The sequence below is a fragment of the Peromyscus eremicus genome, chromosome 5 (assembly GCF_949786415.1).
Source record: "Peromyscus eremicus chromosome 5, PerEre_H2_v1, whole genome shotgun sequence".
NCBI lineage: Eukaryota > Metazoa > Chordata > Mammalia > Rodentia > Cricetidae > Peromyscus > Peromyscus eremicus.
In genome coordinates this window covers 134,142,196-134,169,067 of record NC_081420.1, presented here as the reverse complement: position 1 = coordinate 134,169,067, position 26,872 = coordinate 134,142,196, and the positions used below count along the sequence as shown (strand labels likewise).

At 40.2% G+C, this 26,872-nt stretch overlaps 1 protein-coding gene across 1 annotated transcript in view; it reads right to left on the bottom strand.

Moving 5' to 3' along the window:
• The window catches only part of Lpcat2 (lysophosphatidylcholine acyltransferase 2), a 59,932-nt gene that overhangs the window by 32,725 nt on the left and 335 nt on the right, over positions 1 to 26,872 (bottom strand). The window contains exons 2-8 of the mRNA XM_059262678.1: positions 18,138 to 18,277; positions 12,825 to 13,042; positions 11,409 to 11,521; positions 9,617 to 9,677; positions 8,461 to 8,519; positions 6,815 to 6,849; positions 3,218 to 3,272 (exon numbers count right to left, since the gene is read on the bottom strand). Of these exons, the coding sequence (XP_059118661.1) occupies positions 3,218 to 3,272; positions 6,815 to 6,849; positions 8,461 to 8,519; positions 9,617 to 9,677; positions 11,409 to 11,521; positions 12,825 to 13,042; positions 18,138 to 18,277 (681 nt within the window). The remainder of the gene's footprint in view (positions 1 to 3,217; positions 3,273 to 6,814; positions 6,850 to 8,460; positions 8,520 to 9,616; positions 9,678 to 11,408; positions 11,522 to 12,824; positions 13,043 to 18,137; positions 18,278 to 26,872) is intronic.

Here is a 26,872-nt window from a genome sequence, read left to right as displayed (position 1 = left end):
CTTAATGAATGCTTACCACATAAGTAGACTTATTAAATTTCACAACCCCATAAAAAGGCATTATTGTCCTCATTCGCCAGTGAGAACACAGATTTAGAGAAGTTGAAGTGGTTTTCACACATACAGGCAGGTAGTAAAAAATTGGAACAATCTGATGCTTTTCGTAACACTCACGTTTACTAATACTTGCAAATCACAGAATTTTGTCAAATTCTAGAACAAAGTTGCTTTGTCATAACAAGTCTACATGTGGCTGGTGTGTACTGATGGGAAGCTGTAAAATCTGGATTTTCTAAAAGGCCTGTTTGAGATTCAAAATTGCAAATAATTTAAGGTATTTAGATATTTAAGTAAATTATACAGACATACAGGCACATGCAGCATAACCCTGCATTCAGCAATAGACCACGTATATAATGATGATCCTGTAAGGTTACAACGGAGCTGTTTATACATGTTTTCAGATGTCTAAGTATTTATCATTGTGTCATAACTGCCTACGGCATTTAACACAGTAAGATGCTGAACAGGTTTGCAGCTGAGAAGCAACACGCTCTACCACACAGCCTAGAGAGCCTGTGTGTGTGTGTGAGCCTCTTCTGTCTACATTTGTACAAGTGCCGTCTGTAATGTTTACATGAAACGCATTTCTGTGAACGTACACAGCTGTTATATAATGCGTGGCTGTATTCAAGCATCCCTTAAGTAACTGGCTTTTTGAAGACTTTCTTTTTTTAAAAAAAAATTTATATTATACAATAATCGTCATAATCCACCCAAAGTTCACTTTTAAAAGTATAAAATTAATACCATATTCTTAGATAGCAAGTCTTAGACTCGGTTTAGGAGCTTTTTTACAAAAATAACAAAAATTTCCATTAAGTAAAAAAAAAAAAAAAAAAAAAAAAAAAGTTGCTTCTGAACTGCCCAGATACCTGCAATTCCAGGGACAAAATGATCTGAGACCATAAACAGAGCTCCATGTGGGGCAGCTTAGTGCTGCCAAAGAAGTTACAATGGAAAAGTCTGAGCCTCATAGGTGAGGCCTGGATTATTAGAGTCTGTGCCAGAGTGTGGCCATACTTCGTGCCCAAAAGGCTGCTGGGATGCATTTCTGAGTTATATTCAAACAGTGGGGAACTAAAATATTCAAATATCACTAAGCTATTAGACCCAGGCACGGTGGTATACATCTTTAATCTTAGCTACTCAGACACTGAGGCAGAAGAATTGCAAGTTTGAGGCCAATATGAACAGCTTAGCAAGACTGTTTCCTAAAATGGAATAAAAAATGCTGGGGGGTATATGTAAATTCCCTGGTAGAACCCTTGCCTAGCACGTGTGAAAGCCTGGGTGAAATTCCCAGTACCATAAAATAAAACAAAATAAATAAAGCAGTCAAGAGCTCCATGTGTGAAAGAACTATAAATCCAAAACAAATATAATAAAAACAAGAATACTAAACTTAAAAGTCCATAAATTCCAGTTCGGCACCACAGTCCAAATATATCAGTTCAATTCCCTACTGATTCAACTGTTTTCAAAAGTCACTTCATTTGTGAAGTTACAGAACAAAGAATACATTCTTTCCTTTGCCAGATGGAGAATGCAATTTAAAAAAAAAAAAAATAAAGTCATGACACAGAAAGGAACTGTGGTAATAGCAGTCAGAGGACAACATGAGGAACTTAGGTACCCCGCTGTAATGCAGTTTCACCACTGACATGTACGCCAGACAGGGAAGTACAGCTCTGTGTGTACTTCCACAAATGAGGCTGGATTTTATTTTGGCTAGAGAAGGGTCGATTTAGAGAAAAGGATATTGATGGCATGTGTGGTGTGTGCATGTGTGTGTGTGTGTGTGTGTGTGTGTGTGTGCGTGTGCGGGTGCGTGTGTGTGTGTGTGTGTGTGTGTGTGTGTGTGTGATAACTTCCAAGTCTGCAGAGGTGATACCAAGGCTGTTTTAAGTACATGTTTACAGGTCTTTTGTAGAAAAAGAAAACAGAGCTAAACCACACAAGCAGTTATTAAAGAAGGAAGAGTCGTGCTCAGGGCACTTAGGGACAACAGTGGGAACGATCCCATTCTTGGTGGAAGAGTTTTGTCAGCTAACAGCTCAAAGGCTTTGAGAAAGACTCCAGTTCACTGTATTTGCCTTAGTGCTTCCTGAACTTTGTGGGACACATGTTAGACCCCGCCCCCTGCCAGAACAACTAGAATTAGCCCATGAGTAAGTGTTCTGCTACATTTTATGACCATGCCAATAGACGCTAAGCTGATTTTAATAGTGGGTAGGTGTATATGAAGACTAATAAAACAATATCTTCCAAGGGGACAGCATTCGAATCTCCAAAGAATTCATGAAAGTTTAAACTCATTTTGAAGTCTGATTTATTCCTGTGTATCACTTGATATTGCAAGTTACCAATATATGGTTAAACAATTAAGTTATCCAGCAAGTCAAAATAGTATTTTAAATGCTATAGTCCTGCCACTTAGAGCACAAGCCTCCACTCAGAATTCTGCAGTACACAAAGAAGTTGAAGATGTTCACTGCCTAATCCACAGACGCAATTGGGGCATCCAGGCTAGAGTCTTAGTTCCCAATACGTTAGCCATCACACTTCAGTCATGACTTGAGGGTTTCACTTGTTATCTGGAACCAATTTTAGGGTCTTACAATTTAGGTCCAAAATTTGAAAATGTTCTAATTATTTACTCCGTTCCTATCTTCCCCTGCAACTCAAAGATTGTCCTGTGGATGATAATATGAGCCATACAAAACTTCCTCAGCATTCCCAGGTGTAAGAGCACACTGTAAATGAGGGCACCTAAATCTGGTGTCTCTTGTCACTTCTCAAGTATTACCTCTCAGTTTTCATACAACTACTCCTCAAGGAAGCTAGCTCCACCAGCTACCGTTACTCCTTTTGCCCAGTGTGGGACATTTAACTAGGCATGAGTTGGCATTAAAATGTAGAGGGATAGGAAGTGGGGGGGCAAATTTTACCTGCCAGGGTGATTAGCATGTTAGAGGTTCTCAAAAGTTACATGTATTTGCTGTCTTGATTCCAAGAACTAAATCCAGCAGTAGGGACTTAGAAACACAATCTATAAGACCGGGAGTAATTTTAAAGGTGTTGGACTGGCACTTCTAAGCTAGTTCAGTCAGAGAGGCTGCATCTTACGATCCAAGGCTGCATTTGAATGACTTACCTCAACTTCCACCCTTGTGAAGAGCTGACAGAAAGTAAGCACACACAGCTGGAGGCTGAAAATAAGAAAAGAGAAGGCTATTCTCACATAGCAATGCAAGCAGTACCAGTTATTTACACACAGGCCCACCTCCCCCCACATCACACTGCATGTATATTTTGCATTTAAATATGCTACACTCAAGCCATGACACCTTTTTGGATTAGACAACTATTCTTGTCATTGAAAAACTAAATCACCAAATGCAATCATTGTGCTGCCTTAACGAATATAAGCTACAGCTCAAACAAACCAAACTTCAAATTTACAGTTTCCCTGATAGCACAAATTCATAGGCCTAAGTCTCTAGAGAAAGTACTCCAAGTCTATTTTAAGATATACAAATGTGGATGGGAGACAGTGGTTAAGAGCACTGGTTGCTCTTCCAGAGAACCCAGGTTCAGTTCCCTGCACCCACATGGCAGCTCACGCCTGTCTGTAAGTCCAGTTCCAGGGGAGCCAACACCCTCTTCTGGCCTCCCTGGGCAATAAGCATGCATGTGGCACACATACATGTGAGTAAAACATCCATACACATAAAATAAAAATAAATAAGTCTAAAATAAAAATTAAAGGTACATAAATGTGGTTACAGGAAAATGCCTTAGTACACTGTATTTCTAAATTCTTTGGGTAACAACTTTTAAAAAGTCAGTGGGATTTTCCTTAAAATTACAAATTTTATCAAAGTTGTCTCAGTAATAAGGTTTGAGCTACGGGGAAATGCCCTGAAATCTTGCAAATTTCACTGTAAATCTAGACAAAGGGCTTCTCTAAGTGGTTGACCAACCCATCAATGACAGTTTTTGAGACAAATGTCCTTCCTTACAGCTTTCTGGGATGTATTTAGACTCTGAGCCAGATTTCTGTAGGGTTTTCAGTTTAGCCTCTTTAGACAGTTGACCCAGAAATCAGGCAGAGTGGATTAGACCATATGTTTAAGAAAACAACCAGTCTTTTTTTTTTTTTTTTTTGCTATAAAGAAATTAAAGAGCCAGGCATTGGTGGCACATGCCTTTAATCCCAACACTCAGAGGCAGAGCCAGGCGGATCTCTGTGAGTTCAAGGCCAGCCTGGTCTACAGATCCAGGACAGGCACCAAAACTACACAGTAAAACCCTGTCTCGAAAAAAAAAAAAAAAAAAAAAAAAAAACAAAAAAAAAAAGAATGATTTATCTGTAAAAATTATCTGAAAAGACTTAAGTAAGTCGGAATTTCACCAAGGAATATTGGCTACAGATGGATGCGGGGTGCTCAATACCTTCAGCTTGTACTCACTGGCAAGTCCACCAGGCTCCTTATAAACCTGAGTTCATATGGACAGCTCTGGTTAAACTCAGTGAGTCACAAAACAAACAAAAGGACACAACTGTGGGAAAGGGGGCTGGAGGGAGGAGGACAGGTTGATGGAGAGGGAGGAAGGAAAGGGGGGGTGAGGAGTGACACACTCAGAATGCATCATGTATGAAACGGCCAGGGAACAAATTTAATGAACTTCATATAAAAAAGAAGGAACTGGGAAGTTCAATTTAGGACTTGTAGAGTTAATTACACTACGGAAATGTGATTGTTGCCTAGCCTACCATCTGAAAGGAGAAAAGAAGACTTTGTACTACATACAAGCTCCAAGCCACACCATCCTACCTTAACCACGGTCAAGTGAACGATCAAGTGAATGATTGTCTCTTAAATGTTGTCTTTTCTTTTTTTTTTGGTTTTTGAGACAGGGTTTCTCAGTGTAGTTTTGGTACCTGTCCTGGATCTCATTCTGTAGACCAGGCTGGCCTCGAACTCACAGAGATCTGCCTGTATCTACCTCTCGAGTGCTGGGGTTAAAGGTGCGAGACACCGTCGCCCAGCTATATTTTCTATTATTATATTGCATCTGAGTACTTTGACTGCACGTGTGTCTGTGTACCATGTGTATGCAGTACTCTCCGACACCAGAGAGGTCATTGAATGCCTTGGAATTGGAGTTGCAGGTGATGATTGTGAGGGGCCATGTGGGTGCTAGGAATTATAGTTGGATTCTCTGCAAGAACAGCCAGGGGTCTTAACCACTAAGCCATCTCTTCAGCCCAAGAGAACAATTTTCAGTCATTTACACAGGGCCTTGGAGTTAACATTTGGACGGACACAAATTTTGTTCTTAAAAGTATGAAGGTTGAACATAATGGATCAGTAAGTTTGCCTTGTTTACACTACAGTAAGACCAAATTCTTCTTGGAAAACTGCCTTCCATAGCTCTGTCCTTTCTCTAAGCTTATTTCCCATGTCCCTTCTCCCTGGGGTATCTGCTTTGATGAGATAGCAATTGAGAACATAGATTTGAAAGTAGTAGATACAGTGCTACCAGCAGCATTCAATACCTCAGAAGACAGGCAGAAATAGGACTTGCCCTAGGCAAGGGCCATGTGCATTTGCACATGACCAATTTGAGTTTTTTAAAGATCTTGGGCCTGTTTCTAAGCCACCAAGTAAACTGATCCCTTGAAGAGTTGAAGATAACACATTGCCTACATCCCCTTCGTCACGTGTCGTGTCTAATGCTGTCTGCCTAACTTCACTTACCAAGGACTGAAACCCAAGAGGAACACATGTGTGCTATGTGTATTAATGCTTATTCAACTGACCCTCAAGTCACCCTTCCTGATGCAAATTTACTATCTCAGAGAAATTTCTGCACACACCCAAAAGGAGAAGTACACACAATCTTTTCTCCCCCACTTTCCAAAGTTCAAGAGAGTGTACAATGATGTGTAAAGAAGCCAGAATGTGCTAGGAAGCAATGGTGATTTCCTCCAAAATACTTCCATTGGCAACGTTAGTTGAGCTCTGTTGTTATCATTGTCAAAACTGGATAAGGCCCCTGGGGAAAGTTTTCAAACCCAGATTCACATATGGTTCTCACTGAAATTTAAGTAGGCCCAAACTTTTCTAGTGGGAGCTAAACAAAAGGTCTTGGAAGAAAGCTGGATTCTACATGCGTCGTTCAGTGTGAAAAAAAGAAAAACAACAACAAAAAGGCCTGTCTCATTCACCTCACCTCTCTATGAGCTCCAGAAACTGCTGATCCCGGTGCTTTCAGGATCTGGGAATGGAACACGAGTCCTGGGTGGCTATTTCCCAGCACAGACAGACATGCCCCAACAGTTTCAGGTCCCGACACTGATGTAATCTAAACTGCTAAACCAATCTCATAAAATCTGAACAGAGATACTACAGGATGCTAAGTCTACAGTGGGAAGGAGAGCGAAAGAGTCAAGCTAAGCATGATACAAGCCAGGGCCCTGGAATGTTCCTTACAAACTGGTCGTCAAGATCGTGATGCTGACAGATGACTAGTACTCCTCAAATGGTATTAATGGACATTAATCTCACTGGGCATTTAGTGGGCAAGAAAGTGATTCTGTTCCTAGAGATATGGTTAAAAGATTTAAGACTGATTAGAAATGTTTACTTTTACAAAAATAAGATTTTTTTTAAAGGAATAAATTATATTTCTTTTCTTCATTAAGATAGTTTGCATAAATTATTAAACGATATAAGTGACTTACAATGTATATCCTTGCCATGTCCAGGTCACAGTATCCTAAAAGAACAGAAGTAGTCAAATTGTTAGTCTAGCCTGACGTGGACGCCTGTAATCTCAGATGAGAGATGTAGGCAAGAGATCAGGAGTTCAAGGCCAACAGGGGCTACATGAGACCCTGTCTCAAAACAAAAAATTAAACAACAAAATAAAGTAAGGCTTTGTTTAATATTAGGATTCATGTACACTTTTTCTGGAATAAAAAGCAACATATTAAAAACTAAAACAAGCTCATAATTATTAAAGGATATAAACTAGTGCACAAATTCCTGAATTACACAGGTTATATAGCTACACAGAGATCATCTCCCACCTCTGTATGTTTTTTTTGTTTTTTTTTTTTTTTTGGTTTTTCGAGACAGGGTTTCTCTGTGTAGCTTTGCGCCTCTCCTGGAACTCACTTGGTAGCCCAGGCTGGCCTCGAACTCACAGAGATCCGCCTGGCTCTGCCTCCCGAGTGCTGGGATTAAAGGCGTGCGCTACCACCGCCCGGCTCTATATGTTTTTATGGAATAACTTTTTCTGAAAAAATAATTATTGTACATGTTCAGTTATTTTTCTTCTCAAACGAGCATATCTGAAAAACTAATTTATGTGCATGTGTGTGTAATATATATAATTTATCAATTATCATTTAATACATGAAAACTCAAATATATAGGCAGGGGTCAGAGTAGTGTTTGACAAATTTTAGTTCCTTTTTTTACTGGAGATTTCAAGTTGAGAAGCCAGCCATTGACTACAAAACTGAACTGGCCAAGAACTTGTAATCTTAAATAGTATGATTAGTAGTTATTTCTGCTTTTTTATAACCTCTGGTAAAGTCCTTTCAGGATGAACCCCAGTGTCTGGGGAAGGGCAGTACAACTGATATCCAGAGGACAACAGTGTGACCCCAGTGCCTGAGGAAGGGCAGTACAACTGATGTCCAGAGGACAACCGTGTGACCCCAGTGTCCGGGGAAGGGCCGTGCAACTGATGTCCAGAGGATAAGAGTGTGACCCCAGTGTCTGGGGAAGGGCCATGCAACTGATGTCCAGAAGATAACAGTGTGACCCCAGTGTCCGGGGAAGGGCTGTGCAACTGATGTCCAGAGGATGACAGTGTGACCAATGGATGCAGAAGACACTGTTTCCTGGAGCAGCCTTGGACTTTAGAGGTGAAGTTCTCTATGATGGTTTCTTAATTACGCTACTCCCTGAGGCTCACACAGCCAGGAGGTACTGAGCCCGTACTTTACTCTGTCCCCCAGATGGATCCTCTACCTCCAGCCTTCCTCCCACTAGTCATCTCTGTATCTGGCAGAGGTTCCTTGTCAGCTCCATGAAAATCCTTTCTGCTGTCGAGTATAATCAGAGCCTAAGTCTGGGACTTAACCTGTCCATCACAGAGATGGCAGAGACCAAGCAATGCCCTCCTGGAGCTGAGTTATACAGAATGACACTGAGTACTGCTGTCACAGATAGCTGTTGATCTTGCAAAATTTAAAAACTCCGGAGGCAGGTGGCATCCATCTGCCCAATCACTTCTTCCCTTTAGCCATTCATTAATCAGATATTTAAAAAGGTCCTGGAGAGTAAGCTATTTGGAGTGCAGAATTCCTTCCCTTACCAGCTTGTTTGGGTATCTGAGAAGGATGGGCTGCACCGGAACTCCTGGGATGAAGGCCCCTAGAACCACATCAAAATTGTATAACATGGTTTGTATACGAACAAGAAGTATATAGTAGTCAACATAATATAAACACACTGATGACTTACGAGTAAACAGAGCATGAGTCATGCTGAAATATTTACCAAGATGAGTTATTACAAGTAAACAAAACATTAAATGCTGTGCCTAAGCCACTTAAGCATACATTTATTTACTGTTTTCTTTGGTAAAGAAAATTAAAGACATTTATATTTCAAAACAATTCTTTAGTATACATATAGTTTTACCATTTACTTTTATTTGGGGAGTTGGTTTCATTTCCTAAGTACATACTATCCAACAACATAGAAGAGCAATGACAAAATCGAGGCAAAGAGAAAATAAAAGAGCTAAAATGCTGGAAGCAAAGCTATTGGGCTGGCTTGACGTGAGTCACACCATGGCGCAAAGCAGCCAACATACACAGTACAGTATGTTGTAAAGTGTTATCAGCATACACAGCCTAAAGTGTTACCAACATATACAGCCTAAAGTGTTACCAACACACACAGCCTAAAGTGTTACCAACATACACAGCCTAAAGTGTTACAAATGAAAATAAAGGCACATTCAGGGCTGCCTTCTTAAGATGAAAAAAAAAAATAGATCGAACTTTGGAAGGCATGTAAAAACATGAATGATATTAATGTAGGCTGCCCACTTCATGACAAAAGACCCCAGATATCTATGAGGTTCCTTGGAGGAAAAAGAAAAATGTCAGTGACTTCTGAGCATGCACACACATAGATCCACATAGACCCAGACAGACACACATACAGACACATACACAGAGAGACATAGATAGACAAACTAACAGACAGACAGACAGACAGACACACACACACACACACACACACACACACACACACACACACACACCACTGAAGGAAAAGGCTACATCAAAAAAGAGAGCAAAGTAGTACACAGGAATAAGTTCTGTGGAATCACAGCATCAGAAAGGTTTCATCAGAAAAGAAATGCCAGGAGCAAATGAGTTCTATTGTGCATCATCCTCGAATCATTTGAGAAATCTCCATTACTATATTGTTACAATACATAATTTAATTTATCTCACCTGGTTTAAAAGTAATCAAACAGGAGCGATTAGTACAAGTACCTTCTGGGAAAACTAGTATCTTGGGAGAAAAGGAATAAATTTAATATTTCAGTCTAATTGATAGATTACCTCTTTATTCTCCTATGACTTCATCAACACTGCTAATACTTCAAAAATTAAAATTAAATAAAAGGCTAACTGTTGATCTAATAAAAACTGGAATCAGATGGTTCTATATTCCTCTAAAAGAAGCATAGTTTTAAAAGAAGTGCAGTTTGACCAGTATAATAATCAGAAAGGGTTAAAGCTTTGAATAAATAGTATTCTTAATTTACAGCATATGTTGCTTACTTCTGCTTTTATTAATGATCTGAAGAAATTTAAAAGAAGACATAAGGCAAGGGTTACATCCTTAACTAAAAGAAATCTTTCTGATACGGTTTCGCGCTATCTGATATTTACTCCGAGTACATATTTCAGGGATGCCTCAAGAACGAACAATGGAGGAAATGCTGTGACAGCCTCCTGCTCAGTTATCATGTGAGGTGGACTACACAGTTCGCTTTGTTTTTCCTGAGGAAGTAGTTTAGCTGTTCATGTGCTACTTGACGTTTTTCTCTGTGAGAGACATACAAGCATCTCGAGCTTCTCCACTAATTAAGACACAAGATTGATTTTCGGAAGCTTTTCAAATTTAGTCGTGAGTTAACTGCTAAGTATATAAAACCAAATCAAATCTCTGTACTAGTACTACATGATCTATAGTAATTAGAGAGGGAAACACTGGCTCAAACTCAAACCAAAAATTAATGAGTGGGCATAATTCCATCCCCTGATTTACAAAATGGGTTTCCTGTGACAAGCAGACACAATGGCCAACAGATTTACTTGGCATAAATCCACAAACAGCTTACTAACAAGGAATGCTAACAAAGTGAGTCACAAATCTCAGGGAGGAAGGAGCATTCAAAATAGCCTAACGGCTCAAATGTTTAAATTAATTCTACAGTCTCCTCCCCTCACCCAGTGGCTGAGAGTCAGGGCCTGAGAAGTTTTCCAAATCAGGCCATTTTACCCCTGGACAGAGAAAAAGTTCTGCAAAACGAAAAAAAAAAAAAAGTGCTGAAATCTATTTGTTATCTCTTGCCTATTAATCCTAGACATTTTTCTTGGATCCAAAGAGAAAGTCTAACTTTTCCAAATACCACCGTGATCATTTTTATGCCACTCCTCATTTGCCTTGGTTTCTAAAGCCTCCAGGGTGGGGGAATTGAACGTCTGTGTGTTACTACAGGTAGGCCGACTGCTGTAGCATTGGCCGCTAGAGATCACGTGCTTTCACCTGGGCAGAGACACCGGGGTGTTTATCGGAATCATCCCTGCTTTATGCAGTAAGTACTAACCTACAAGGGCATTCCAGGGAACGGGCTGGGCGTTGGTGAAGTCTGACAGGTTTATAGGCTATTTTGATAGGCCCCTTGAACGGAAAGCTCTATTTAACTATAAATCAGAAAAGATTTGCTATACTTAGAATATTTTTAGTCAAGTGAGTTAAATCATATAAAATATTCATTTTATGTAATAGGAAGTAAAATCAGAGAATCATTTGTTATACCATAAAGAAAATATCCGACAACTGAAAGGGAAGGGTATGTGCTGGGGGCAGGGTCTATTCACACTGACTGGTTTATTTATTCTGCATCTATTATGTTGCAGACACATGGCATGACGTCTCGCTCTCTGTGGACCCAAATGAGTAAGATATACAAAAGCTCTCAGTGTATATAAATGACAAGCAGCTGCATCTTACCTGGGGCCACTCCCCTCCTGATGTCGCTCGCCTTCTTATTTCATTTATTGTGTTTTTTCGGGAATCTGGGTCAACACGGGACACCAAAACTGGCTGCAAAGCCCGTAACAGTCCTTGAAAACAAAGGGTCATAACCCAGTTTTTTTTTTTTTTTAAGCCACCATGGCATTGCAATCATTGGATAAACTGAAACAGTGTTTACAGAAAATGAAAACGTTAGCAAGTCTAAAAGAATAATCCCTTTAAACTCAAATTCAAGTTGACTAGTTAAGAGTCTAATTTCAAATGCAGAGACAGATGTTATGTCATTGGTTTTACAGATGTTAGTGAAAAGAATGGGGGACGGATAGAAGAAGGAGGAAAAGCAGTTGTTTTCCTACGTCTTTTTCCTTAATGGATGTTAAAATGTGGGACTATGCTTCAAAACTATCCCGTCTGATTTTAGGAAGACCTTAAACACTCAGAGAATGAATTGACAGTGTCCATGAGCAGAGGGCGATTATGACTTATTTTACTAAAATCCTTCTGAAGAGACTGCTTCCTACCACATGCAAAATAAAACTTCAAGTGCTCCGCAACAGAAACGTTACAGAAAAGGCCACGCGGCACAGAGCACGGTGGCTGCATGTGGAAGAAAACCAAGTGTCATCACTCCATGGCGAAGCCACAAGGACAGCTATCCCTTCTCAGGAACACCGAGACAACGGCTGCCCTCATCACGCGGCATTTGCGGTTAACCTTGGGACAAGCGGGAGCAGTTACTTGGAGACTGACTCCTCGGGGAGAGATGGTAGCATCTGGCAGGAAAAACATTTCACTCGCTTCATTATTTTTTATGGCAGGAAGCACTTATTGTTCCACATCATAATTTTCAAAGAGTTACACAAATGTCCCTCAGGGAACCATAGGGGCACAATAATTTAGAAAACAGAGCTGAGAGAAAAGACTTAGCACATTTATCAGCCTAATACCATAAATAGAAGTTCTCGAAACAGCATGTGACCTGTGTTTTTCAGATTCCTTTAAAAAATAAGCATATTTAGTGTCTGAAATCTGATTTTCCTTATGACACACAGGAACACAAAGATATGATGGCTAGTGATAAGGGCAAGTTTCCTGAAAGTCTAAAAAGCTAAAGATAAGGGGACATGTCTATTTTTTTTTAATAAACTCACCCTTTACATAGAGTAGCTCATTTAAATAAAAAGAAATGCATTTAAAATATTTTACAGTTTTATTTTTAACTGACTGGAGATTGTGCTCAATGTTAGACCATTTGCCTTGCATGCACAAGACCATGGGGTTTAATACCCAGGAAAGAAAGTAAATAGGTGTATAGAAAATGACTGTCTACGATTCTTCCAACTTAAAGTATGCACACGCTACTGTTTCAGCTGTTAGCCACCAGGTACTTACTGCCCGCCAGAGGGGTCTGTGCATTCTCATTCCGTGACACCAGAGAGGGCAACCCAGCTACCACACAGGCAATGCCATCGAAGAAGGTTGAGTGAGGGGCAACAACAAAGATGGGCGCCTCCACGGGGCTTGCCATCTTCCCTTTCACGGAAACCATAAAGCCCATGGAGAAGAACATGGCACGGCCCAGGAACTTCAAAGCTGGATGAGTAATCTTCCTTCGAAAACAAGGATAGAAAAGACATATTTGGCTTTGCTTTACTCCAAAATACAGTAGGAAAAGCAAAACAAATCAGAGAACCCCATCTTCAGACATAAGCTATGGGGAGTACCAGCTGTCAGAACTATCTTCGGCTGTTAACTTGACACATCTGGGAAGAGGCAACCTCAGCTGACGAATCGCCTCCATATAAGATGGCCCATCACTAGTTGGTTGATACTTGAGGGCCCAGCCCATTGTGGCAGGTGGGCCTGCACCATATAAGAAAGTAACTGGACATGAGCCTAGGGAGCAAGCCAGGCAGCAGCATTCCTCCATGGTCTCTGCTTAAGTTCCTGGCTCCACGGTCCTGTCTTGAGTTCCCCTGCCTGACTTCCATCAGCGACAGACTATGACTTGAAAATTGTAAGATGAAATAAACCCTTCTTGGCGTTGGTCAATGTCTTAACAGAGCAAAAGACAGCAAACTTGAAAAGAAGCTGAACAGGAGCTCTTCTGTGAAGCTGCAGACTCTGTTCCTAATGTTTTACATATATGTTAATATTTTTCATCCTCAGCCTATCCTCATGAAATGGGTATTATTATCATCCCTGTTTTTAAAACGTATTCTTTGTGTTTATCTATATATGTCTGTAAGAACGTGTATGCTACACTGTGCATTTGGTGGTCAAGGGAAAACTTGTAGGAGTCAATTCTTGGCTTCTACCAAGTGGATCCAGGGGATTGAACTCAGGTTGTTAGGCTTGGCAGCAAGCATCTTTAACTTCTGAGCCATCTTGCCAGCCCTACTAACCTCATTATTTAAATTTAAATTTAATTTGATTTATATGTATCTTTATCTGTGCATGTCACAGGTATACGGATGCCGAGGGAACCCAGAAGAGGGTATCAGATTCCCTGGAGCTAGAGTTACAAGTGGCGGTGAGCTACCCGATACTGGCACTGGGAACTGAACTCTGGTCCTCTGGAAAAACAGCCAGCACTCTCAACCCCTGAGCCATCATCTCCTTATCCTCATTTTGAAGATGAGAGAAGTGAGGCACAGAGAAGCAATTTATCCAAAGATACGTGGATAATATATGACTCCATTCCATTATTCTGTAAGTTTGAAGTGATCAAAGTGAATCTTCAAACCACATCCCACACTGAGATCACCAACACCATCATTGCTGGCCTTAGAAAGCAGTCATCTTGGAAATGAATTTCTCTTACATAATGATAATGCTACTGTCTACCCAAATAAGAAGTCTCATGCTGAATTAATTTAGGGATAATTCTTAGAGATGAATCTCATCATAGTGCAATAGCCTTTAGGCATCACCAAGAATCTCCAAAATAAATATCATTGCACTTCCATTGAACTTAGATCCAAGAAAGTCCAGAAGCCTCCTTATTTACTTTTTAAAAAGGTTTTAAGATAGTCTACCATTAAAGATTAATTATCTGAGCTGGCAAGCTGCTTCACCAGGTAAATGCATTTACCACCAAGTATGAAGACCTGAGTTTGGTATATAGAACCCACAAAGTACAAGAGAACCAACTATGCATGCACACATATACACACAAAACAATGTTTAAAAAAAGATTATTATCACACTGTGCAAAAAACTGTGCCGGACATGTAAGACAAGTAAGGTCCAGCCTCTTAACTAATAAGCTTAAATAACTAGGGAAGCCGAATTCCAGGACAGGCTCCAAAGCTACACAGAGAAACCCTGTCTCAAAAAACAAAAACAAAACAAAACAAAAAACCAACCAACAAACAAACAAAATAAAGAAATAAAGAAATAAAGAAATAAATAAGGAATCAAAACTATTCTCATAGATATTTAGATTCCTAAGCACTGAATGGACACCTCAGCTATGAGCAAACATATGTTATGGAGCACCCAGACATGGATGGCATGGCTCTTACTGTCTTGAAATTAGAACAGTTGTAATTATCCCAACAAGACCCTCACAAGATTCGGCCCACTGTCCTTCCTTGTGGAGAGGTGAGATTGCTCACAAGATACCAGAGGAAAAGTGCATGAAAGCTCCAGACTCACTCATGGCTCACGTATGTACATACCCTTCCCTTCAGACAGAGAAGCAAGAAGTACCTGCTGGGGTAGAAGTGGGGGTTACATCTTTCAGCACCCCAGCCTCCCCGAAGCTGCCTCTGCTTCTGTAGGTAACCTCCCATCCATCCTCCTGTAAGCAGCCCCAGTTAACCTCACTGCTTCACTAAGCTGGACTTGGGTGGAATCATTTCTTTGGTCTGTCTTCAGTGTCCTATCTGAATGAATAGACATTTGTTCACATCTCTACTTAACAAAACAATACAGCTTTTCATGACATGGAAAATAAAATATACACAGTCATCCCTCAGTAATTGTGGGGAACAGGCTCCAGAGGCTGGCAAATAGCAACATCCTCAAATGCTTTCATATAATGCCATGTGACCACTGCTCATAAGCTATACATACTGTCCTGTAGACTTTCAAACACCTCTAGAGTGTTATAATACCTAATATAATATGAGTGCTCTATAATGTGAATCCTATTTAAGTCTAATAGTATACTGCTTAAGGACTATTAATAAGCAACCAGTATATACATGTGCAGTAGAGATGCAGTCTTTTTTTCTGAGCATTTTTGATCCACAGTTGGTTGAACTGCAGATGCAGAACACACTGCTGACCATATAGCACCTATTAGGTATCAGAAAGAACTTTTAAAAACTGAGCTTCTGATTTTCTTAGCCAGTGAAAGGCTGCTAGTAACTAGCCCATAAGGAAGCTTTTGCAATGCTGACCTCACAAGAAGTGAGACCCAGTAAACCAGAGTGCTTTCCAGAGGGCACAGGTAAATGACGATCTGCACCTTTAGTCTAGAGGTGAGCTCTATACTCACACAGGAACAGAAAGTACATTTCTGTGTTTCCATACTTTATTTAGCTATAGCGGTATAGCTCCTTATAAACATATTTCAAGAAGTCAGACCCCTTAATGACTTCTTCTTAGACGTATTTTAAAATGCCCCGGGGAAAAGCCGCGCAAACCCGATGACCTGAGTCTGAGCTCCAGAACCCACTTAAAGGGCAGATGGAGCATGCTGCCTGAGTAATCTCAGCAGGCTATGGAGGAATGGGAGGCGGAGACAGGGAGCCAGTTAGCATGGACTATGCTGCCTTGTAGCATAAACATGACACAGTGAGCCTGTGCCTCAAAACAAAGGGAGAGATGAGAATCAACTCCCAAAAGTCCTCTGGCCCCCACAACCCCACACATACATACACATGTACACATACACACACACACACTTTTTAAAAAAATTTTAATAGCTAAAAGTCTTGTGCCACATAATAACTTCCAATTTATTGGAAGGAAATTTATATGAGAGGAAACAGAGATACTGATTTAACTGAAAAAAAGTAAAAGTTTTCCAAAGCAAAAACAATAAAATATTAAAAAGAACACTTTTCTAATTTTTTCAAGATTCTTAAACTATTCCTTCCCTCATCCTAGATTTTTGTAAGCCAGTAACTATAAAACCAAAGAAAGAATCTGAAAGAAGTGTGAATCATGAAAAGCAGCCCATGAAGTGTTATTTTATACTGTGCATCCTTGAGTTATAAAACAAAGAAGTATGATTTGCAAAGGACTGAGCTTTCTCTGGGGCATTGCCAACACTAGATTTATTTCCATTTCAAACCAGCCTTGGTTTTGATATTTACGTTTGTTCACTGGGACAAGAACTGAATAGCAAACTGCATACTTCTATTAAAAGTTGTACAGCAGTAGTTCTCAATAATTTTTGGAGGACATAACCACATTTGAGATTTGCATAAAAAGAACACATCCTTGCATACAGAAAAAGCAAACAAGCAAAAAGACAAAAAAAAACATACATAATTTCAGGGAGTTCATAAGTGTCCTAAAATGAATGTATGGATCTGCAGCCTATTGAAATCTGTGGAGTGCTCATTAAGAAGGTCCATGTGCAATGTGTAAAGATGGTGGTAATTGTGGTGATAACTTGACCCTGCCAAACAGTAATGACTTTCACCAGTATATTTTACTTATTTTGCCCAGTTTGTTCTCTAGAACCATCCGAATTAGATAATTCTAGAAATTCTAGAAAAGCAGTTCCATTCGCCTGCATACTAACATTTGAAAATGCTATGCTGAGTGACAATTAAAGTTAATATTAACCACTAAACGTAATTAATAAAAAAAAATATAATGGATCCACTTAATTGTGTTGCTGCAGAAACCATATTGTTACCTCGAAGGGACAAAAGCATATGAGAAAATGCAGAAAGACAAAAGAAAGCCAAGTGCTTTATAGCTGTAATGTTCCAGGAATATAGCAGAATATATTGTCAGACTGTAGCAGTATGTCATAAGCCCTGACAGGAGCACCGTGGAAAAAGGAAAGATTTTTTTTTTTAGCTCATGGCTTTAGAGGTTTTGGTTCATAGTGATCAGTTCTGTTCTGGGGACCATGGAGAGGTGGAGCTTCACAGTGAGAGAACATGGCAGATGCTACTCACCTCACAGTGGACAGGAAGCAAAGAAAGGGAATATGGAAAGGGGCTAGCCCCCCTCCTTCCCCAGGACACACTCCTAGTGACCTAATTACTCCAACTAGGCTAGGCCCTTCCAGATTTTCACCACCTCCTAATAATGCCCTCATATTATGAATCCATCAAGAGACTAATCCTTCAATCAGGGCACAGCTCTCGGGATACAGTCACTTCCTAAAAGCCCATTGGCTGCCGACAAAGCGTCTAACACATGAGATGACTGGAGACATTTCATGTAAAAACACAACACAGGAACTCTTTCGGAACCATAGATGAATATCCTTCACAATAACTCAGAAAACAAAATGTTTTAACATTAAGAAATTACACCTAGAACTGAATATTATCAAAATGTGCCTGTGTGATAATTTCTGCAAAAATCAAGTCCATTCCCATGTAAGAAACAAATATAAACTATTAAAACTGAGTAACAGTAAACTAAAACCACTGGTCACTGAAGAAACTAGAATCAAACCTTTTAAATTTTTGACTTGTATAATATTTGGATATAATTATCTCTTACCTCCTCCAACCAGTTATCGGATGGGTCAGCTTTTCAGGGCAGCATGCTGTTGTAATTGCAGCAAATGGCCATGCCAGCAACAAAATTAATGCAACCAATACAGCACGGACTGGAAGCAGAATAATTCCAAGAAGAATGATCTGCAAATCAAAGTTGACAAAAAACAAAAAAGATAAATGGATGTTATTTAAATATATGACTACCAAACACAAAAGCATAATAGAAAAGTTTTGGTTTCATGCATGTGCTCAGGGATGAATTAAATGCTGTCTTGTATCAGACCAAGATACATAAACACACACACACACACACACACACACACACACACACACACACACACACCACATGACATTTTATCTCAGCAGGCTACTACTTACTATTTGCTGGGCATTGCAGTATTTTAATCCCAGCATTTTCCTCCAGGCAGAGGCAGGCAGATTTCTATGGGATCTATAAGGCCAGCCTGGTCTACATAGTGAGTTCTAGGTCAGCCAGGGCTACATTATGAGACCCTGTCTCAAAAAACAAAACAATAACAATACAAAAGGCTAAAGAAGCCGTGAGGAGAACCATGGGATAACCTGATCTGCACATCCATGAGAGGAAGTAGAGGATGCTGGTAGAGCAAAGAAAAGGTGGGCCTGACTTAGAAACCAGAACAAGCTTCCCGTGGGAGTGGTAGCCTGAACAGTCCTGCAGAAGATGGTACTGCCAGGATACTGGCCCTAGCTACTTGAGAGGCTGAGGCAGGAGGAGCAAGTGCCAGGCTGCCTAAGCTAAGAAGTGAAGGGAACTGGAGCTTCATACCTCACTGAGAAAGTGCTTGCCTAGCATGCATGATTTCCCTCCGTGTGGTCCCAGCATAGCTAGTCACAAAGCAAGCAGATGCTAGCAAAGCACGACAGTTACACTGTTTCCCAAAAGCTACACAGAAAGAAGTGTGGGAATAAAAGCATTAGTGAATGATGGATTGCACCGATTCCCATGCCTGCCAGTTCTGTGTAACTAAGCAATAAGGAACTGGAGGAGAGAATAAAAATACACAATAAATAAGAATGAAGAGTATATGACTAAGAACAGTAAATCATAAATAAATGCTTGCTGTGTGTCAGGCATATGGCACACAGTGATTCATTTAGTTCTTAAGAACTTAAGTTGCTTTACATGAAAAGAAAGCCATGGATAAATTAAATCACAATAAAATCATATTAATATCAACAGAAGTGGAAACAAATTTATTTATAAAGCCTTTGTTCCTAATCCTTATGCCACCCTGCCTTTAAAGTAAATAGTTATTATATATACCACCTTTTTTGCTATAAATTAATTACATGATCCAATCAGCACTGTCTGTCTTGTATCTGTATTGTCCTCTATGAGAACCTGAACATCACCAAATAACTTACAAAAATGCCCACACTATTCTAGCTATCTATCTGTCTTAACTGCTGTAATTTTCAAGTAGGCCTTCAAGCGGTGGTATGTGACCTCTAATTTTTTTCTTCTTCAACTGTTTTTAAAGATATTTCTAGATCCTCGAATTTCCATAGAAGTTCAGAAGTAATTAATTCCTCAGTCTGCGCGCACGCGCGCACGCACACACACACACACACACACACACACACACACACTTTTTTTTTTTGAGATTGCAATGAATCTAGATTTGATCTGGAGGACTTGTCATACAAATAATATTGGGTTGTCATACTAATAATACTGGGTTTTCCAATTCAGATATGCTACATCCATTCACATATTTCAGTTTCTCAAATCACTGTTTTGTTGTTTCCAGTATAGTGACCAGACATGGTTTTAGTTAAAGATACTTCTAAGTATTCAACATCATCTTACTGTTACTACATATAAGATTATCTCATTTTTTTAAATGTAAATACAAAATTGATTTACTTTTTAAATGTGTGGGGATTTTTTCATATATATGGGTCATTCATCCATTCATTCATTGAGACAGGATCTCAATATGCAGCCTAGCTGCCTTTGAACTTGCTATACAGACCAGCTAGCCTTGAGCTCACAGAGTTCTGTCTGCCTCTGCCTCCTGAATGTTGGAATTAAATGTGTGCACTACCATGCCCAGCCAGTTTTTGATTTCTAATATAATTTGTTACAGTCAGTGAACATATTCTGTAATATGTCAATCCTTTGATATTTTCAAGACTTTTTTTCTACCAACGATTGGTCTATTTTAGGAAGTCTGGGTGTCCTGCAGTTGCAGGAGATAGTATCCTACAAATGTCGGTTTAGTAATGGTGTTCACCATTGCTCTTCAACTCTTAGACTTTAATAATGATATCCAGTCTGTTTTTTTCTATCAGTTACTAAGAAATGAGTGTTAGCATTCTCAAAGCACATTTTTCGCTTGTTTGTTTGTTTGTTTATGAGCCAGGTCAGTGTTCCACCTAAATTGCTGGCATGACTCCTTAGCTATATTGTCTTATAATTCTGCCAGCAGTTACTCTGAGGACTATAGCATGTACATCTAATATACAACAACTCAGAATTAAAGCTGTATCATTTCAAACACAGTGCAAGAAAAATAAGTGCAATTCCATCTGTTCAGATCTGTTCATGACGCTTTACATCTACATATATGTAAACTTGAGAAAATACTGTCAGATGTTTGCATTCAATAGTCATATTTTATAGTTCTTTGATTAAATTAAGATGGAGAAAAATGAGTTTGATTTACTAATTTTGAAGTATTGTTTCCAGTATTCTTCATTCTTTTCTGTGTACCCATGCTTTGAACTGATAACATGATTTAGCATGTTCCTACAACTGGAAAAACATCCTTTACCTCTTTCTTTTATAAAAATTAGACCTACTTATTTGTGTGTGTATGTGTGTTATATGGTACACGTGTGTGATGTAGTGTGTGTGTGTGTGTGTGAACCACGTGTATGTGTGTGTGTGTTGTATAGTACACATATGTGTGTGAGACCCACATGTGTGTTCTGTGTGGTGCAAACGCATGGGTGCATGCATGCTACTACACATGTGGAATTCAGAGTCAGTTCTCTTTCCACCATACAGGTCTTGGGAAACCTTACATTGTCAGACTGAGCAGCAAGAGCCTTTTTTGCTGAGTCATCTCCACAGCTTTTTTTTTTTTCTGTAATGAGGATTAAATCCAGGGCCTCAAGCAGTGTGCCACTGCAGCACCAGTGAGCTGTACATCTCCAGTCCCCATTTAGCAGTAGTTGGTTGTTTTTATTTCATTATTTATTTATTCATATTTTTGCTTGTTTTGTTTTTTGAGACAGGGTCTCTCTACATAGCCCTGGCTGTTCTGTAACTCATTATGTAGACCAGGTTGGCCTTAAACTCGCAGAGATCTGCCTGCCTCTGAGTACTAGGATTTTAAAGGTGTACTAGGATTTTAAAGGTGTACACCACCACTCATGGCTCCATTTACCATTCCTTATATGCTGTTCTTTTTTTGTGTGTGTGTGTGTTTTCTTTTGTTTCTTGGTTTTTCTTTTTTTTTTTTTTTTTTTTTTTTTTTTGGTTTTTTGAGACAGGGTTTCTCTGTGTAGCTTTTGCGCCTTTCCTGGAACTCACTTGGTAGCCCAAGCTGGCCTCGAACTCACAGAGATCCGCCTGGCTCTGCCTCCCGAGTGCTGGGATTAAAGGCGTGCGCCACCACCGCCCGGCTGTTTCTTGGTTTTTCGAGACAGGGTTTCTCTGGGTAGTTTTGGTGCCTGTCCTGGATCTTGCTCTGTAGACCAGGCTGGCCTTGAGTTCACAGAGATCCCCCTGGCTCTGCCTCCCAAGTGCTGGGATTAAAGGTGTGCACCACCACTGCCTGGCCCTTATATGCAGCTCTTATAGTAAACTCTTACCATTTTTCCTTCTAAAACTATTTTCATTCTCTTTTAACTTCCAAGTAATATTTTCTTTGTATATTACATTCATGCACTTGTTTGTCTATTTTGTGTGTAGGTATATATGTGTATGTGTATGGGAGCTTGTGTGATGGACATGTGCGGAGGACAGAGGACATCTTGTGGGAGTTGGTCCTCTGTCTCTACCATGTGGGTCATGGGATTGAACTGTGGTTATCAAGTGTGATGGCAAGCACCTATACATCATTTACACAGAGCCGTCTCTCCAGCCTCCTCATTGACTAGTGGTTTCTAGATTGACTCGCCTTTTACTAATGAGTCCCAGGAGCTATTTACACACTTTGGATACTATAAATACCTTTATCAGATATATTATGTAAAAATATTTCCTCAAATTTTTTAGGTGGTCACTTTAATTTCTTTCTTTCATTTTACATGTACACATGATGTTCCTGCTTGTTTACATGTTTGCTGTGGGCACATGTAGGGTGGAGGTAGGGTGCACAGGGAAGTCTAAATTTAATGCTGGATATGTTCCTCGATCACTTTTCCCTTTATTTACTGGGATAGGGTCCCTTACTGAACCCATAGCTCACCAATTTAGACTAATCTAACTGGCCAGCTTGCCCCAGGGACCCTGTCTCTGCCTTAATAATGCAGCCACTACCCCTGCCCAGATTTGTGTAAGGGTTCCAGAGACCCAAACTCAGGTTCTCATGCTTGTATGACAAGGGCTTTAGCCACTGAGGCATCTCCTTGGATCCCTCTTTAATTTCCTGGTAGTGAGTCTACTTTGAAATGCACAGCATTTAATTTGCCAATATTACTTATCTATTTCTCCTGTCCACCCTCCACCGTGTGTGTGTGTGTGTGTGTGTGTGTGTGTGTGTGTGTGTGTGTGTGTGTGTTTGTATTGTCTATCTTGGAAACAAATGACTAATCCAAGGTCATTAAGATTTATACCTATGTTCTCTCTTTAGACTTTCATTATTTTAACACTCATATTTTCTCATATTTAGTTCTTTTTATCAGCTTAGGCTGTTTTATATGATAATAGGTGAACTTAATTCTCTTGTACATGTTAATCCATTTATCCCAGACCATTTATTGAAAAGACAAGTCTCTCTCCATTGAATTACTCTAGCATTCTTGTAGAAAAAAAAATCAATGGCCATTGACATATGTTTATTTTTGAACCCAGTTTTCTCCCATTGATCCATTTATCTAGGGACTTTTATGATTTAATTCTATATTATATTCTTTGTCATGTCTGGCTACTGAAGCCTCTGATCAATTTGATAAATAGTTAATGAGTACAGGAATTTCCTTTAGTGTAGGAACTAATAAATTTCCCAATACTTGAAAGTTTTGTTGTACATACTGAGGTATATGTCAATGCAAGTGGCTGTTCAAAACTTAGCCTCAGATTCCTGCTTATATAAATCCTCAAGACCAATCCGAGATGAGATCTTGGAGCACCCTTGGATCTTTCCAGAGCATGTGCATAGGATCTTTTTTGTTCACCTCCATATGTCCAGAGACCTGAACTTACTATAGTATAGGCAGCAAACAAGTATTTTTGATATGAACAAATAACCCCATAATTACAACTAATCATTTTAATTCTAAATTCTGTTACAGCAATAACAATTAGGCTACTTTTCTCCATGCCACAAAGTAGCAGAAGACCTTTAAGTAGTTTTAAAAATATATAAATAGAGGCTAGAGAGATGGTTCAGCAGTTAAGAACATTTGACTGCTCTTCCAGAGGACCAGAGTTCAATTCCCAGCACCCACATGGCAACTCATAATTGTCTGTAACTCCAGATCTTGGAGACCCAATACCTTCATACAGACATATATTCAGGCAAAATACCAATGCACATAAAATTTAGAAAAAAATAATTTTTTAAAAATACATAAAAAGGGGAAAGGACAAACTTTAACTATAAGCCCTATAATGAAATGCTCAAGTGACAACAATCTTTAAGAAGTCACCAGTCATAATTCAATATTAAATTTAGTCAGAACCAAGTATATTGTTTCTTTTTAATTAAGACTTTTTTTTAATTCATTTTACATACCAACCACAGTTCCCCTCTCTTCCCTCCTCCTGCCCCCGAGCCTTCTCCTCCTAACTCACCCCCCATTCCTTCCTCAGACACTCCCATGGGGAGTCAGCAGAGCCTGGTACATTCAGTTGAGGCAGGTCCAAGCCCCTCCCTCTGCATCAAGGCTGTGTAAGGCGTCTCCCCAGAGGTAATGGGCTCCTGTTGTAGTTGGGTTTTGGGGTTTTTTTTTTTTTGGCTCTTTTGCGGGGGTTGGGGGGAACGACCCTCCACCCAGCTGCCAAATAAATCACACAGAGGCTTATTCTTACTTATGAATGCGCAGTCTTAGCTTGGCTTAGTTTCTAGCCATCTTTCCTTAACTTAACTTATCCCATCTCTCTTTTGCCTCTGAGCTTTTCCCATTCTCTTACTTCTGTATCTTACTCTACTCAGTGGCTTGCTGTGTATGTAGCTGGGTGGCTGGCCCCTGGAGTCCTCCTCCTTCTCTGGCTGCTGGATTTTTGATCTACAATCCTTCTTCCCAGAGTTCTCCTTCTATTTATTCTCTCTGCCTGCCAGCTCCGCCTGTCCTTTCTCCTGCCTTGCTATTGGCCAGTTCTTTATTAGGCCATCAGGTGTTTTACAAAGGCACAGTAGCCGGGCGGTGGTGGCGCACGCCTTTAATCCCAGCACTCGGGAGGCAGAGCCAGGCGGATCTCTGTGAGTTCAAGGCCAGCCTGGACTACCAAGTGAGTTCCAGGAAAGGCGCAAAGCTACACAGAGAAACCCTGTCTCCAAAAAAAAAAAAAACAAAACAAAAAAACAAAGGCACAGTAACACAGCTTCATAGGGTTAAACAAATACAGCATAAACAAAAGTAACACATCTTAAAATATTCTACTACAGGCTCCCAAGATTACTGTTTTACCTAAGTAAGAGTATATCTACATTTTAAACTAGATAGTATAAACATCTTATTTTATCCATGCCTATCAAATTTTTTCTTTTATCCTTGCTATTCAAGCCACTGAAGCATCTATGGCAGGTAACACTGGTATTATGGAGAAAGGAAGGAAAGAAAGTGAGAGAATTCTCAGACCATAACCGAACAGTTTAATTCAAGTAGCACATTTTGAGTATAGGACACAATTATAGACACACAGCAGAACTACCAATATTAAGATCAGCAAGCCAGACTACATTATGCCACATATTATCTCATTTAATTTAACTGTCCTTTGAAGAATTATTTTAATTTAATAGATGAGAAAATGTAATAGACAGGGGAGGTTAAGTGACTAGGCCAAATTTACAGAACTAATAAGTGACCAGTGCTCTTTGCATTATACGGGGTTCTCATAGAGTTCTTAGAAAGAGCTCTCTTAGGTGATTTTTAAAAACTAATAATCTACTCGAGGTACAATACAAAATTTAAATATGCCACTTTGAGCCTCCCTCCAAACTCTGAACCCAAACAGACAGGTACATTTTCACTTAATATACCGTACTTGTCTGAAGTTAATCCTGAAGCATGGCCACTGTGCTTACAAGTGTTGCAGATGACTCAAGGTCATCTTGCAGAGGAACTCTGCAAACTTTCTCTGCATCCTTATCTTTCTCTTCCTCTCCCTTACCTACGTTCAACCAGATGCCTATCATTACTCTAACCACCACCACGACCCCTCCCCCTACCTCGCCCTTAGCTCAGTGCCAAAAAATGTTCCCTCTAGAGAGGTCACTAGTCATAGAGCTGTATACAAAAACACTGCAAAGATAACCATGCCTTTAATGCAAATTAACAGAAATGATAAGATGGACAGGGAAATGCCAATTTTTGTTTCCCCCTGCAGAACAAGACAAATAGAGTTTTCCTCATCTATCTTGTTCTCCAATCACTAACCGCACCACAGAGGAAGTCAACAAGTGAACTAATGGTAAAAGCTGCCCTTTGCGAGATAAAGACAACTTCCTTTGTGGCCATTTCTAACAGTGGCTACCTCTCGTGTCATCTTTGAATCTAGAAAAGGGACTGTGTGAAGGCTGATTCAAAGAAAAGGCTCCCGACTACCTTCATGGGTCTCCCAGTTCTCTTTTCTTTGCTTTCGAGTACAGCCTGGCTGTTCCTGTTCAGTTAAACCACTAGCGCCTTACCTTTGGTTCCAAGGCTAGACCAGGGCTCTCAGCCTCCCCTCTTACTCTACCCAGCCCAGACGGACTCCCCCTTTTACAAGGGGCATGAAAAGGAAAGAACGCTGAATCCCACTCTCGTGTGGAAATTCTCAATCCTCTGTGCTTTCACAAGCTCGAGACAAAGTTCCTGTCCCATCCATCCCTTCTCGGGCAAAGAAGAGTCCCTTATGTGGGATCTTCCTCGCTGACATGCTGTCTCTGCATCTTCCCGCTTTCATGTAACTAGGGTCATCCCATCCCCCAGCGTCCTCAGTTCTCACATCCTCTGTCTGCCCCTCATGACCCTTTCCTGTCATATCCACAGCTCTTCCTTCCTCAGATGCTTTCTCTTACCAGACTCCACACCTCACTCAGCCTCCCCCTTCAGACTCACTATCTCCTCAGATGCCTCCCCGCTCAGATTTCCAATTCCTGGGACAAATTCTGCGTCAGACCCACTATGCCCTCAGAGTGGCAGACCTGTGATCTTGGACGCCTCGAGCTTCAGACGGGTAATCCTCTCAGGCGCCTCCTCCGTCAGACCCAGGATCCCCTCATATTCCCTCAGACCTGAGATCCTCTTAGATACCTTCCCTCTCAGACCCGGATCCCCTCAAGCCCGACCCTCTCTCCCACCAGATGCCCTCAG